At 40.2% G+C, this 12,458-nt stretch overlaps 1 protein-coding gene across 1 annotated transcript; it reads left to right on the top strand.

Moving 5' to 3' along the window:
- Positions 1 to 98: 98 nt before the first annotated feature.
- cdc14b (cell division cycle 14B) lies at positions 99 to 12,447 on the top strand. Its single transcript, XM_030737219.1, is given in 17 exon segments — positions 99 to 402; positions 1,571 to 1,661; positions 2,286 to 2,361; positions 2,767 to 2,859; positions 2,990 to 3,066; positions 4,213 to 4,279; positions 4,364 to 4,514; positions 4,600 to 4,830; positions 4,932 to 5,070; positions 5,316 to 5,481; positions 5,632 to 5,729; positions 9,511 to 9,558; positions 9,647 to 9,772; positions 10,511 to 10,566; positions 10,569 to 10,678; positions 11,549 to 11,614; positions 11,725 to 12,447. Coding segments are annotated over 16 exon segments (1,662 nt in total). The 5' UTR covers positions 99 to 293; the 3' UTR covers positions 11,573 to 11,614; positions 11,725 to 12,447.
- The last annotated feature ends 11 nt before the right edge of the window (positions 12,448 to 12,458 follow it).

The raw sequence follows: 12,458 nt of genomic DNA, 5'->3' as shown, positions 1-12,458 counted from the left end.
GCGATACAGCTGCTGCAGCTGAACAGTGAAGGGTGGGCACTGGACATCTAATCCGGATACGTCACTTGAAGGGGATTCAGAAAGCAAAAACCTGCCCCTGTTTATAGACGTCACCACCACAACCGGAGAGGTTGGAACGGGCAACTGTTCGCACGCAGATACCGACAGACCATCAAGAACAAGACATGTCATATTAGCACGTCAACAAAACGAGGACAAGGCGCAGCACTGCGAAGCGCAGGAGGTCTGTCGCAGTTGCTCGGGAATGTCCAGTGCGCAGCCCTGAGGAGAAAATGAAGCGCAAGAGCGAGAGGAGACGAGCCGAGTCGAGGAAAAAACGCTGTGCAGCTCACAGCAGCTCTGAGGCGGAGCCAAACTCTGATATTTACATTGAGATAACAGGTAAGGAGGTCTGCAGAATGAACCCGATCAACTTTGCGTCCAGCTGGCAAATGCGTGAAAGCGTGCACAGCAGGCGAAACACCCCCAAAATGTCACTGACAATGGTGTGTGAGGGTCTTTGATTTTTTTTTTTCCCCTGCTTTTGTCCTAGCATGGCGACACCGTCTGTCCCTTTAACGATAATGCACGGGGTTTGCGTCGATTTACCTTATCCCCGTACGCACAAAACATCCAACATTAGACAGTTTTAGTCTGGTATTTAATTTCGGAGCAAGGAATTGCACCAAAGCTGCGCCTTCTCGCTTTATTAAGTCGCTGTGTGTTGCAAATGCATGTTAAGAGATGGTGTGCTGCATTAATGCCACAAATATCACAGCCAACCCACTGCCAGGTCCATTTATCCTTCATTTTCATATCTTTATGGCGTTTCCTGGGTCCCACATCCTCGGTGAGCTGAGAGAGGGAGGTTCGTCCAAGTAGAAATCACAAATCTCACTGGCTAAGAGCTCGTCCTAGCAACCGCTTGGGCAACAGTCCCAGAGCCTATCATGTGTCTAATATCGAGAACTTTAAACTGAACGAGGCGGGGCAGAGCCTCACAGACATGCCACTCCACCAATCACGTAGCGCGCTGTAGCTCTTGTAGCCAATAGCGTCCCCCTGGAACGCCTTAGGGGAGGGGTCGCGCGAGGATCATTTTTAGCAGAGTACGCACTTACACATGAAACTCTCCGTCCTTCCCCGTTCGGCCAGTGACTTTTCTCTTCTTTAAAAGACTGGAGAAACCTTTCTTATCTTTTTGAATTTTAAAATTACCACTTTAAACGCACGCAGTCCCGTATATATTTTTAAAAAGCTTAGCATGCGAAAGTCTCCGTAAAGAAAGCCACTCTGTGCGTTTCTGTAGTAAAACGTCATGTTCAAAACAGTTTGCAAGATGACTGCGGACGATGTTTCGCCAATGTGCGTTGAGTTCATCAAAGGTAAGTAGCGCGAAAATACTTTTAAGAAGTAGCTGTGCGCAGAGCGCGGGAGATTTTTGAGTCAACAGAAGTATATATGTATGTATGTATGCATTTATGTATTTACATGAGAAAAGCAAGTAACCGCTTTTTTATTTTAATTTTTGTCCCCACCCCCTCCCTCATCCCCTCCCGTATTCCTCCAGATCAACTATATTTTGCCATCCTTAAGCAAAAGCTCAAGAGCACAACTGAAAGACACTGTTTCTGCATTGATGAAGAACTGGCATATGAGAAGTGAGTAGTCAGTCTCCTTCATCTTGTGCATTTTGGACACACCACTCACTTGGACTGCTAGTTTTCATGCTATGTCTGCGCCCCCTTTGCCCTTCCGTTTTTTTTTTTCTTTCTTTTTTTCCTTTTTGTTTGAGTGCCATAAAATAGGCACACCTTATGTTATCAAATACTAATCTTTAATAGCAGGGCTTGTGTGAGTAGATTTGCACATAACCTGCTCCTTACAGTGATGTTACGCAATATTATGGTGCATTGCATTAGATAGTCAACTTAACTTAAAGCCATTCGAAGAGGTTCAACTACTATAGGTAAATAAATACATTGCCACAGCTACCTTAGCCACATCAGGATTTGCAGTGGAGGGCTCAGTTGGGCGGGACAGGACTGACCTTTCAAGAGTTTATGCTGATGTTACAAAAACACTTGGTCTTTGCAGCTGTTTGTCCTGTTCTGTCTGACCCGTGATGTTTCCAAATATAGTCTTTTCTCTGTCAGTGTTTTTGCAGTGTGAATCTTAGGTAGCTGATTCCATCTAGTGAATCTTCCCTAGAGATGATAGCTGGCTGCATAAATAGCCACTGACACACTCTTTTGTTCTCCGCTTTCTTTCTCTCCCTCTCTCAGCTTCTATGCGGACTTTGGTCCCCTTAACCTGGCCATGTTTTATCGCTTCTGCTGCAAGCTGACAAAGAAGCTCAAGGTAAAGTAAACTGATGCTGGTTGGGGGGGGGACTGAGGTCAATCAATATCTATTTATACTTACAGTAAGTAAACAAAGTAAAGTAGTGTTTTAGCTTTTCTGCATTACAGTTAGCTGTTTTATTGTATAATGTATGTCTTTAATATTTCTTGTTTGTGAACATGATTGCGTTTTTGCTCTTTGTTGAGGCAGTTTATCTGTATTTGCATGTGATCTTGGAGGGCCGCAGATTAGCTCCAATGCATCATTGTTTTACTGGCGATTGTCCAGCCCTTTCAATTTAAGATGGTTTTGCATAGTGTTCCTTGGTAGAATTAAATAACTTGCTATGCATGTATTGCTTTATGAATGAAATAAATAAGGCATCACCTGTCATTTCATGTTGTTATTAATATGTTTGTACAGTCCATTACACTCTCAAGGAAGAAGATCATATTTTATACCTGTGGAGATCAGAAGAAACAAGCCAATGCTGCCTACCTAATAGGCTCGTATGCAGTAAGTTGTTTGTATATTACAAATAGCTCGTGGACTTGTACCGTGCCTAATATCCTGATTCTTAAAAACTGAAATTATATTAGTATGTGATACAAGCCAGCACTTGCTGATTGGATTTTTGTATTTATAGGTAATGCATCTAAATATGTTGCCAGAGGAGGCCTACAGTCTGCTAGTGTCAAGAAATTCAACATATATTCCATTCAGGTAACAATTCACCAACATAGTTTGTACTATGTAATGATGGCAGCTTGTCTTAGCTGCCATTCACTTGCAAAGTTTATTTATTTTAATGTGATACTCTAATACCTTTTGATTAAAAAGTATTCATAATTTAGCCTCGGTTGACTCATTTTCAGTTCTAACCCCATTTTTTTCTTTAGGGCTGATATTAATTCTGATTTTCAATATCTGTTAACTGATAATTTGGGCTTGGGGGTGGGGGGTAGATTTGAACAGAGCTGATAAAAGGAAAATGATAAGCATTAACTCTGATAATGGGTTAACTGCTGTTCTAGTCACTGTTTTTACTTAAAGGGGACCTATTATGGTAATTTCCAATTTCAGGTTTCTATTTTTGGACTGTACTACAAGTGCTTTGGCTGATTCATAAATTAAAATAACTCTTAGTGATCTTATTTTGGGCACTGGTGCAGCCCCTTGCTTCCTTTCCCTAAAAGAAACAATTTTAGCTCCTCTGCTTTTAAAGCGAGCCTCCCTTTAAGTTAAATTTCATCTGAATGGCTGCCCTTCACAAGCACTCTGCAACATTATAAATATCCAAGAGTAAGACAACATTCTGGAAACTGAGGCTTTAGCGCAGTCAGAAGCCTGAACTTCTGGGAGTTTCTTGCAAAGAGACCATCCAGCATTGTAACAATATGTACAGTGCTTAAAAATTTTATTAGACCACCTGTCATAAAAACAAGAAAACACAAACATTTTGGAAATCTGTCAAAAACCTATTTAAAACATCCATCCATCCATTCTCTTCCGCATATCCCAGGGGTGTCCAAACTTGCGCCCCCCCCCCCCCCCCCCCCCCTTCTGGTCTGCGAATTGATGTCAAAAATAACATACGATTTGTACAAAAAAGTAACTTAAAGGGCAAAATTTTAAGTTATTTTTGACATCAATTTGCAGACTGAAGTAGGGGGCGGGGCCGGAAGCGGCCCACAGGCCAAGTTTGGGCACCCCTGGCATATCCTGTTGTTTATTAGGCAAATTACAGACTCAATTCATGTTTTTATACCCAAGAAGTAACATGTTCTGTGTTTTGATCAGTGAGCTGTTTTAATGAATACGACATTCTAATTATGTTATGCAGACTTTTAATTATATTATGTTTTACAGAGATGCTTCATTTGGAACCTGCATGTATAATCTGAACATCCTAGACTGTCTTCGTGGAGTTCACAAAGTACGCCATTTAAAGAATGAATTCTTTTTCTTTGTTGTGTTGCCACACCCTAATGCAATTACTTTCATTTCAACACTCCACTAGGCTTTGCAGTACGGTTGGCTTGACTTCTCTAACTTCGATGTGGAAGAATATGAGCACTATGAGCGAGCAGAAAATGGAGACTTGAACTGGATCATTCCAGGAAAGTTCCTTGCATTCAGTGGGCCGCATCCAAAAAGCAAAATAGAAAATGGTAATTAAAGTGCATCACAGAACTACGTCTGACCTCATTTTAACACCTCCTGAACTCACAAGAATGTTTTCCTTTCTTATTTAAGGGTACCCTTTGCATGCTCCTGAGGCCTACATCCCATACTTCAGGAAACACAGTGTCACCACTATCATCAGACTCAACAAGAAGATGTATGATGCCCGGCGTTTTACAGACTCTGGGTTTGAACATCACGACCTGTTCTTTGTGGATGGAAGCACGCCGAATGATTCAATTGTCAGGAAGTTTCTCAACATCTGTGAGAATGCTGAAGGAGCCATTGCAGTCCACTGTAAAGGTAGAATTTCTGGAGCCAGATGCACTTGTAGCTACATGAACCCTGTTCAGTTTCCTGTTTACAACACAATTTCATGTCACTCTACTTTTCTTGTGTTTTAGCTGGGCTAGGGAGGACTGGTACTCTGATTGCCTGCTATATGATGAAACATTACCACCTAACTGCAGCAGAGGCCATCGCTTGGATACGGATCTGCCGACCAGGGTCCATCATTGGGCCTCAGCAGAACTTTGTTGAAGAGTAGGTGTTCACTAGAGAAGGACTGTCAAAATGTCACCCTTTAAAAAATAAATAAATCATAATACATTTTTTTTGTATTGATAAATATAAAAGATTAAACTAGACTGACCACAATTGAAGTTTTATAGGTGTGATAAAAAACAAAATAGTTTCAGACCCTTTGGGAAACAGACAGATTAAAAACCTCTTAAAGTAAGGTGATCATGGTTTGGCAAGACGATCCGTTTCATTTTGTGGTTTATCAGGAAGCAGAACAGTTTGTGGGCAGAAGGAGATGTTTTCCATGAGAAGATGCTAAATGAACGAGAGAATGGTAAGATGGCAGTAACCAGGATCCTATCTGGAGTGGATGATATAACCATCAATGGGAGCAACAAGAACAGGGCATCCAAGAAAGAAGAGATGGAAATGGTGAGTTTGAAACTGTAGTCTTGCCACATTTTTAGGCACAGAACTAACAGATCAGACATCCATCCATTCATTTTCTTCCGCTTATGGGCAGCAGCCTAAGCTAGAAAGAAAATCTATTGATTCTACTCATTGTTTTTCTGTTTTTTACAGTACAATGATGAAGAGGAGAGAAATGGCCTCACGCAGGGTGATAAATTAAGAGCTCTTAAGAGCAAGAGGCAGGCCAGATCATCCTCAGGTTCAATATCGTAAGTATCCAGGCAGCCTGCAAGCCTCATCATGCATCACGCCATTGTGCTGTAATATTGTAAAATGAGCGAATCAGTCCCTTGGATCATTACATGTATACAGTAGTGTTTTTCAAAGCATAAGTGCCTTTTATGCTTTGAAAAAAGATGGCCAGGAAGTGACCATGCAGGATTTATTTATTTACATTATCATTTCATTGGGTGAGCTTTCTGTTTGTTCAGGGTAGTCAGCTTTTGGAGTCAAGTTTAAGGATTTGTTAGGGCTGCTCTCATTTAACCATGCCATTCAATTTCATCCTAGTATCATAATTTATCTACGAGTTTATACACCAGGCAGTTAATTTAATAACAGTTTTTCTTTTTTTCCAATGCCATCCCATGCAGATCAAGTATAACAAAGTCATCCCATTTTCATGTGTTATCAGTGAGTTCTAAGGATTAACAAGAAAGATCAGGGAGTAATAGCTCAGGCACTAAGACATAAAGAGACACAGTTGTTTGAAGGTTGGATTTTAGTTATGTGATACGCACTCTTCCAGGGAAAAAGTGTTTGAGAGCTGGACTTAAAAAGGCATAAACAATGTGGAAGCTAAAGCTGATAGAGCTGTGAGATTGTTGTACTGCAGTGCTGATACTGTGTATGTTGTCTTCTTTGGTCAGAAGCTTAAAGTCTATTTGGACAAAAGCATATGTAAGCCAAGTCAGTATAGAGCTTGTCAGTCACCTTGTCAGGTTATCATGTCCTCAGTATAACTAGGCCAATCATTTAAGTCAATAGAAAGCGTTACTGTAGATAAAGTTTGTACCTGAGATAACACATATTGATTTGCACATTTAAGAAAAATGTCAGCCATAGGCAGACAACTGTGACATGTGACCTTCCAGGTTTATGATAGCATTGTGCTCCAGTGGGGGGGTGCTGAAGTGCTAAGCCTGAACCTCCACTAAACAACAAGAATGATATATATACTTATATATTTTTTTTGCTCTATTGTTGTTTTTTCTGTCCGAAGTCCACATCATTTGTGCCCATGTAAATCAAAGCTGTGGAAGGCTGGTCAGCATGGTTGACTGGCCTCTGCCAATGTACCCATATGGCTTTGGCTTTTGTTGTCCCATGTCAGGCAGGTGGTAGTGTTCTGCTGCAGCCTCATGGGCACGGTGTGGCCGATGTGTTGCCTGCCGTTCAAAAGATAGCAGAGAGAGAGGCAGAGAAAGAGTGGGGGAGAGGAAAAACAGAGAGAGGATGTGAGGTTTTGTACGACGGAGGTAAGTGCACGTCAGTTCCTTTCTAGCTGACATCCTCTTCCTGTTGAAAAAAAATATATATATATATATTTTTATATTAGTAAGCCAGTGAATGGTGTGGCAGATTTGAAGTTGTTTTTGTTTTTTTCCTCTTCCTTTTCTTTTCTTTTGACGACTGGTGTGAAGAGATTATGCACTTAGTGGATGCATTACATTTACACGCCTTTCATTATCTGCCTCAAGGCCACACTGAGCTGTTCCGCTTTGATATCAAGGCATATCTGACATATCCTCTGAGTCACAATAAAGCTCTCAAGTTTAGCATATCGTAGTTTGTTAACAGCACCGATTATTCAACTAATCACGGTTTTAAATAAGATCTGGATTAGTTGAAGTCAATGTTTTAGTGCTTGGCTTGCAAGACTGACTTGGCTCACCTCAAGAAAAAGCATTTTTAATAAGAGAAACTTTGTTGACCTTGTTTTCATCTGTAGTAGGTAATTCCTTTGTTTTGTAAACTAGCGAACTTGCCAGCTCATCCGTTAAGCTTTAGGTGTAAATTGGCAATAAGATCTGGTATTGGTATTGGAATAATCTGTGATTTAAGTGTTTTATGAATTCAATTAGTAGCTTTAAATTGTATTGTTGGAATAGAAAATTCCTCCAGATCCTCGTTATCACCTAAAGGAGTAAGCAAGCATCACGAGCTTTTGTGGAGGCAGCAAACAGGTTCTCATCCATTCACACGCGGGAGTTGAGTTGAGGCTGAAAGGAGATTTGCTTGCACTTCAGGTCATATGCTGTTGCAGGGTATGCATTGCTACACATGTAACATCCCATTTCCAGCTGAAAGTCGCCATCTGGCTTCACTGTTTGGTTTATTATGTAACACCAAAATGCATGTTGAACTCCAGGGATGATTAGAACGATGACTGTCAGAACTTTTCTTCACCTTTTCTGCCTTTTCACGCATGGCAACAGGCATGAAGCCCTTGGACATGCACGCGTGCACATGCCTCTGTGTTTGTGTCTAACATGTACTTAATGCTGGGCTGGGATCATTATCAGTTGCCTGTTGTTTTTCCATTGCTCTTGTGACTGGATCAGTGTATGCATACCATCTGAGCTTTGTTTACTCCTGCAGGGGTCCATCTCTGCCAACTTCTATTGAAACTGTGGGACAGAGTTTAGAAATAGGCACTTAATTTTTGTAGGGTCTGACTATTTTTAGATGTTTCTGTTAAACGCAGCCCATCTAATATATTGGCAAGCTGATGTCAATCACTAGTTTCAGTACTGTGTGTCTATTTGATGTCGATAAATGCTGATAGTTTTTTTTTTTTCCTCCGTCATGTTTTATTTTTAATTCATTTTACTTAAATAATTTTGAGTAGCTTACAATATAGAAAGCTCATTCTTTTGTCTATTATAAGTATCATTTAAAGTAAAATAGTTGTTTTTCTATTTTTTTATTTTTTTATTTATTTAATCGCTCAAATCACTTAAAATGCGTCTACTTTAAAGTTTCTACATTGGTTGAGTTTTTTTTAAGGCAGACTGCTTACACAACAGAGCAAATGAAGAACAAAAATTTGCTGTGTGGCACTGTTGGATACAAGGCTCTACAAAAGGTGATTCATCTAATCCAGTCCCAGTGGAAAAGCACAACATCAGAGGCTTTATGTCCTGCCCAGACGTCTCTTGTCTCTCCTTCCTTTTTTCCCCTTTTTTTCCGTTTGCTCTTGTTGTTGGATTTGTCCTCCTTTCAGATGGCTGGTAGCCATGCTGCTCTCCTCCCTGTGTAGCCTTGCCCTGTGGTGGATTGTGTATGGCTTCCCTTCTTCCATCCTGCATTTCTGTATAGACGGGTTAGGATTTCAATGAGTTCTACCGCCCGTCAGCCCCCCAAAAACCTGCCCTGCCCCTCCTTCTGGAGCTCTAACTGAGAATGCTGTAAGTGAGCCCCCAGTCTCTTTTTAATTCCCAACCCGAATCAGAAATTTGTTCAAAATCATCTTACTGTTCCTGTATTCTTTCTGCAAATACTGTAAAGTCAAAGCTAATGAGCAGAGCCAGTTTTTAAAAATCCAAAACATCAGAGGCTCCTGCCTTGTCCTTGTCAACACCTTTTGTACATAATGATTTATACCATAGACATTCCCATCACCCCGCCACCTTTACACATCATGCTTTGCTGGTTATTGTGTTGATCTGAGTGCCAACTGTTAAAACTGCCAGACAGTTAAGAGCTGTTGATGAAAATAACTAAGATAAATCAAACTCCTCTTTTAAGTTTTAGTGCCTCCTTCTTGCTTCTTCTGTGACTTAACTTAGCTCTACTAATCCTACCTGCTTGCTGAATGCAATAATATTCTATTCACAAGTCTAAAGCTATCACATTAAAAAAAAAAAAAAAAAAAAAAACTCATTACCATGCAGTCTTTTACTCTGCTACTTCCACTCTGAAGTGTAGTTCATTGCATATACATATAAAGTTTCTCATTTTTACTGCTATGTTACTTTGTCTTCACAGACAAGAAGAGAATAAGATACACACCAGATCCTCATCACAGTCCCTGAGGTAAAGTGTACAAAGTACACACAACATGCGCAGCCACACACACTGACATAAAACAGGGCTTAGATTAATGAACGTGTCTCCTCTGCAGCAGGGTCATCTTGCAGGCCAGTGCTCAGAGCTGTAAGACAAGCGTTAGCCCCTTGGCTCTATCTGACCCCTCAGACAGCAGGAAAAGGACCAGAACCTCCCTTCCAGCCAATGGAATAGGAGGAAGGTCAGTGGCAGAATTCAAATAACATTCATTTGCTTAAATATAACATAATCAGGAAGGATAGAGACCCAAAAAAGGGGAAAAACTGACTCCCCCAGATAGACATAAGATAATTCTTCAAAGTATGTTTAGACGTCAACAGTGTTTGAGTTTGGATCATAGACTGTATATAAGAGATGGTTGTAGCCACACTGACATCACACATAGGTCAGCTATAGCCATCTTAGATTTTTGAAACTAGACTTTATGAGGTAGGGGAAGCTCTGGATGAGAAACAGAGGAATACCACATGTATATAAGCCAACAATTTGTCAATCACACAGTAAAACATGCCGTGCTATAACTTTGTTTTAGTCAGTGATGGATCATAATTTACAGATGGAACATAATGTTGTATTCAATATGAAAGCATGAAACTAGTGATCAAGCTCATAATCTCATCAGGGCAGGTCACAGAGCAAGCAAGCCAGCCCCATTATAAAGGATGCATATTTAAGTCAATTACACATTGGCTTCACTAGTCAGAGCCAGAGGATGTATTCATTTTATATCCAGTCTATAGTTTATATTTATACCTTTTAAGTGTCATGAATGGTCTTGTGCTGTTGCAGTAAGAAATACATGTGTTGCGTTTTGATGCTTTTATGTGCCATTGAAACTGAAAAGCGACAGAGAGGCTGTAGCCACTCATGAATCCTTGAGTGGAAGGAGTAAATTAACAGCTTCCCTTCTCTCTACCAGCTCCCTGTGCCACACCAGACTGGTCAGGTCCCTAGGCAACTTGCATGTCGTGGGTGATGACAAGACCCAATGTGTTGTGAGCCATGTGACAGCCACAGACAGACAGCCAGTGTCACACTCAACATAGGCTCTCCTATCAGCTTAAGCGTGGGAGAGGTCCACCTACAGGCAAGCTCCCTCAGACCTTCACAGGCCATGTGGTTTTGTGCAGACACGGAGATATGATCTTTAGTGCCTGTGCAAATTCAGCCAAAATTCCAGAGGCTTAGCACGCACTCTGTTTCACCTGAAGTGTCACAAAAGTGGTTGTCATAATCACATAACGTGCCTAGGCTGGGTTGCATCTGCAACTGAAACAAAACCAAATTGTGGTTTACTCAAAAATGTTTTAAGATTTCTTTTCCACCAACAACAGTTCAGGTCACTGTTAAAAGAAAATGGAGGAAGGGATTCTTGAATAAGTGAGATTAAACCTGCTTTTAAATGCTGAAAACTGTCTGCTTTCATACAATGGAATTATTCAGTGCATTTGAGTACTTCAGACACCATCAATATAAAAAGTTTTACTCTTTTTTCATTATGACAGAAGAGTAATGAGTTTCACACATATAATTTTTTTTTTTTTAATTCCATACAGTCTAATCCACACTATGGTTGTATGTTTATTTTAGAGCATAATACAGAAATGGTGCAACCCAGTCTAGGTTCTTTATTCAGATGAACTAACCTTTTTATAAAACCAGATATTGTCCAGGACTAACATGTAGTAAATCTGATCCTGCATATGCAGCACTATTATGCCAAATTAAACTCCATTTGCCACAATCTCAATCCTGCTTCACTCAGTATTTTTCCCTGCATGTTCTCTGAGAATATTTCAGGAATATGGCTGGCTATAGCTTCTCTGGACTTTGCAGCTCACTCTGCCTTTGGCCTGTTGTTACCACTCTGTAGCCATGTGTGCATCCTCTTCTTGAGCCAGTCTGTAATGTTTATCTCCCTTCTTTTCCTCCCTTTTACATTTCGTACTTGCAACAGACGTACTGTCTCCAGAGGACGTAAAGCTCGCAGCTCTTTGCAATCCATTAGGTTTTCCAGGCTATGGTATCTATCTCTTCTTCACTTTTCTGTCTTGCATTTACGCTAGTATTGTAATGATGCAACCTTAAATATATCAACATATAAAGCTGTTTTCTTTTTTTCCCTCTATGTAGTCACTCCATACCCAAATCTAGAGCCCCTCTACTTCGGTGAGCCTGTGGATTTGGAAAATCTGGTATTGCCTTCTATACGGCTGATGCAGGAGGGAATAAAAATCTTGGAACATTAAGATGATGTGACATAATTCATGTTTTTATTACAAGTTATTTTACCCATGAGTTTTTTTTTAAATATGTTTTTAAACAGAGAATCATAAAATGAACTGCTAGTTTTAATCGTTGCCTAGTTGTTAACTGAAGCATGCAGTAGCAGCATCAGACCAGCATGTGAATGTGTCAATTCCTTAAATGAGCACTGTGCAGGATTTATTCTGATAAGGTTTCATGGTTAGAAATAGTTGATGGAATTGGCCTTGAATTGTGTAATAAATCCATGATCATGGCCCTCCACTTCGTGTTTGCCATGCCATGGACATAGTTAAAAATTAAAGTCTGTTGGCAATAATTCCATCACAAAATACAGTACCATGTGCATTTGTACCTCTATTCAATATCTGACTTGTCTTACTTGTGAAGCTTTTTAGCTCCTGTACTTAAACTGTAAATATGTCAACATTTGATATACTCTGTATTTTGTAAATATTTTGTACTGTTAGAATCATGCTATAAAAAAAGTCAGTGGTCTTAATGAGGCCTGGTCTAATTCATGCTCATAATCCACTAAAGACATTTGCTTGAAGCACATAGAATAATTTTTAATAAATGTATTCCCAAGTATGTCTATGGCT

This window comes from Archocentrus centrarchus, chromosome 9 (assembly GCF_007364275.1).
Source record: "Archocentrus centrarchus isolate MPI-CPG fArcCen1 chromosome 9, fArcCen1, whole genome shotgun sequence".
Taxonomy (NCBI): domain Eukaryota; kingdom Metazoa; phylum Chordata; class Actinopteri; order Cichliformes; family Cichlidae; genus Archocentrus; species Archocentrus centrarchus.
This window is presented reverse-complemented; position numbering and strand designations above follow the sequence as displayed.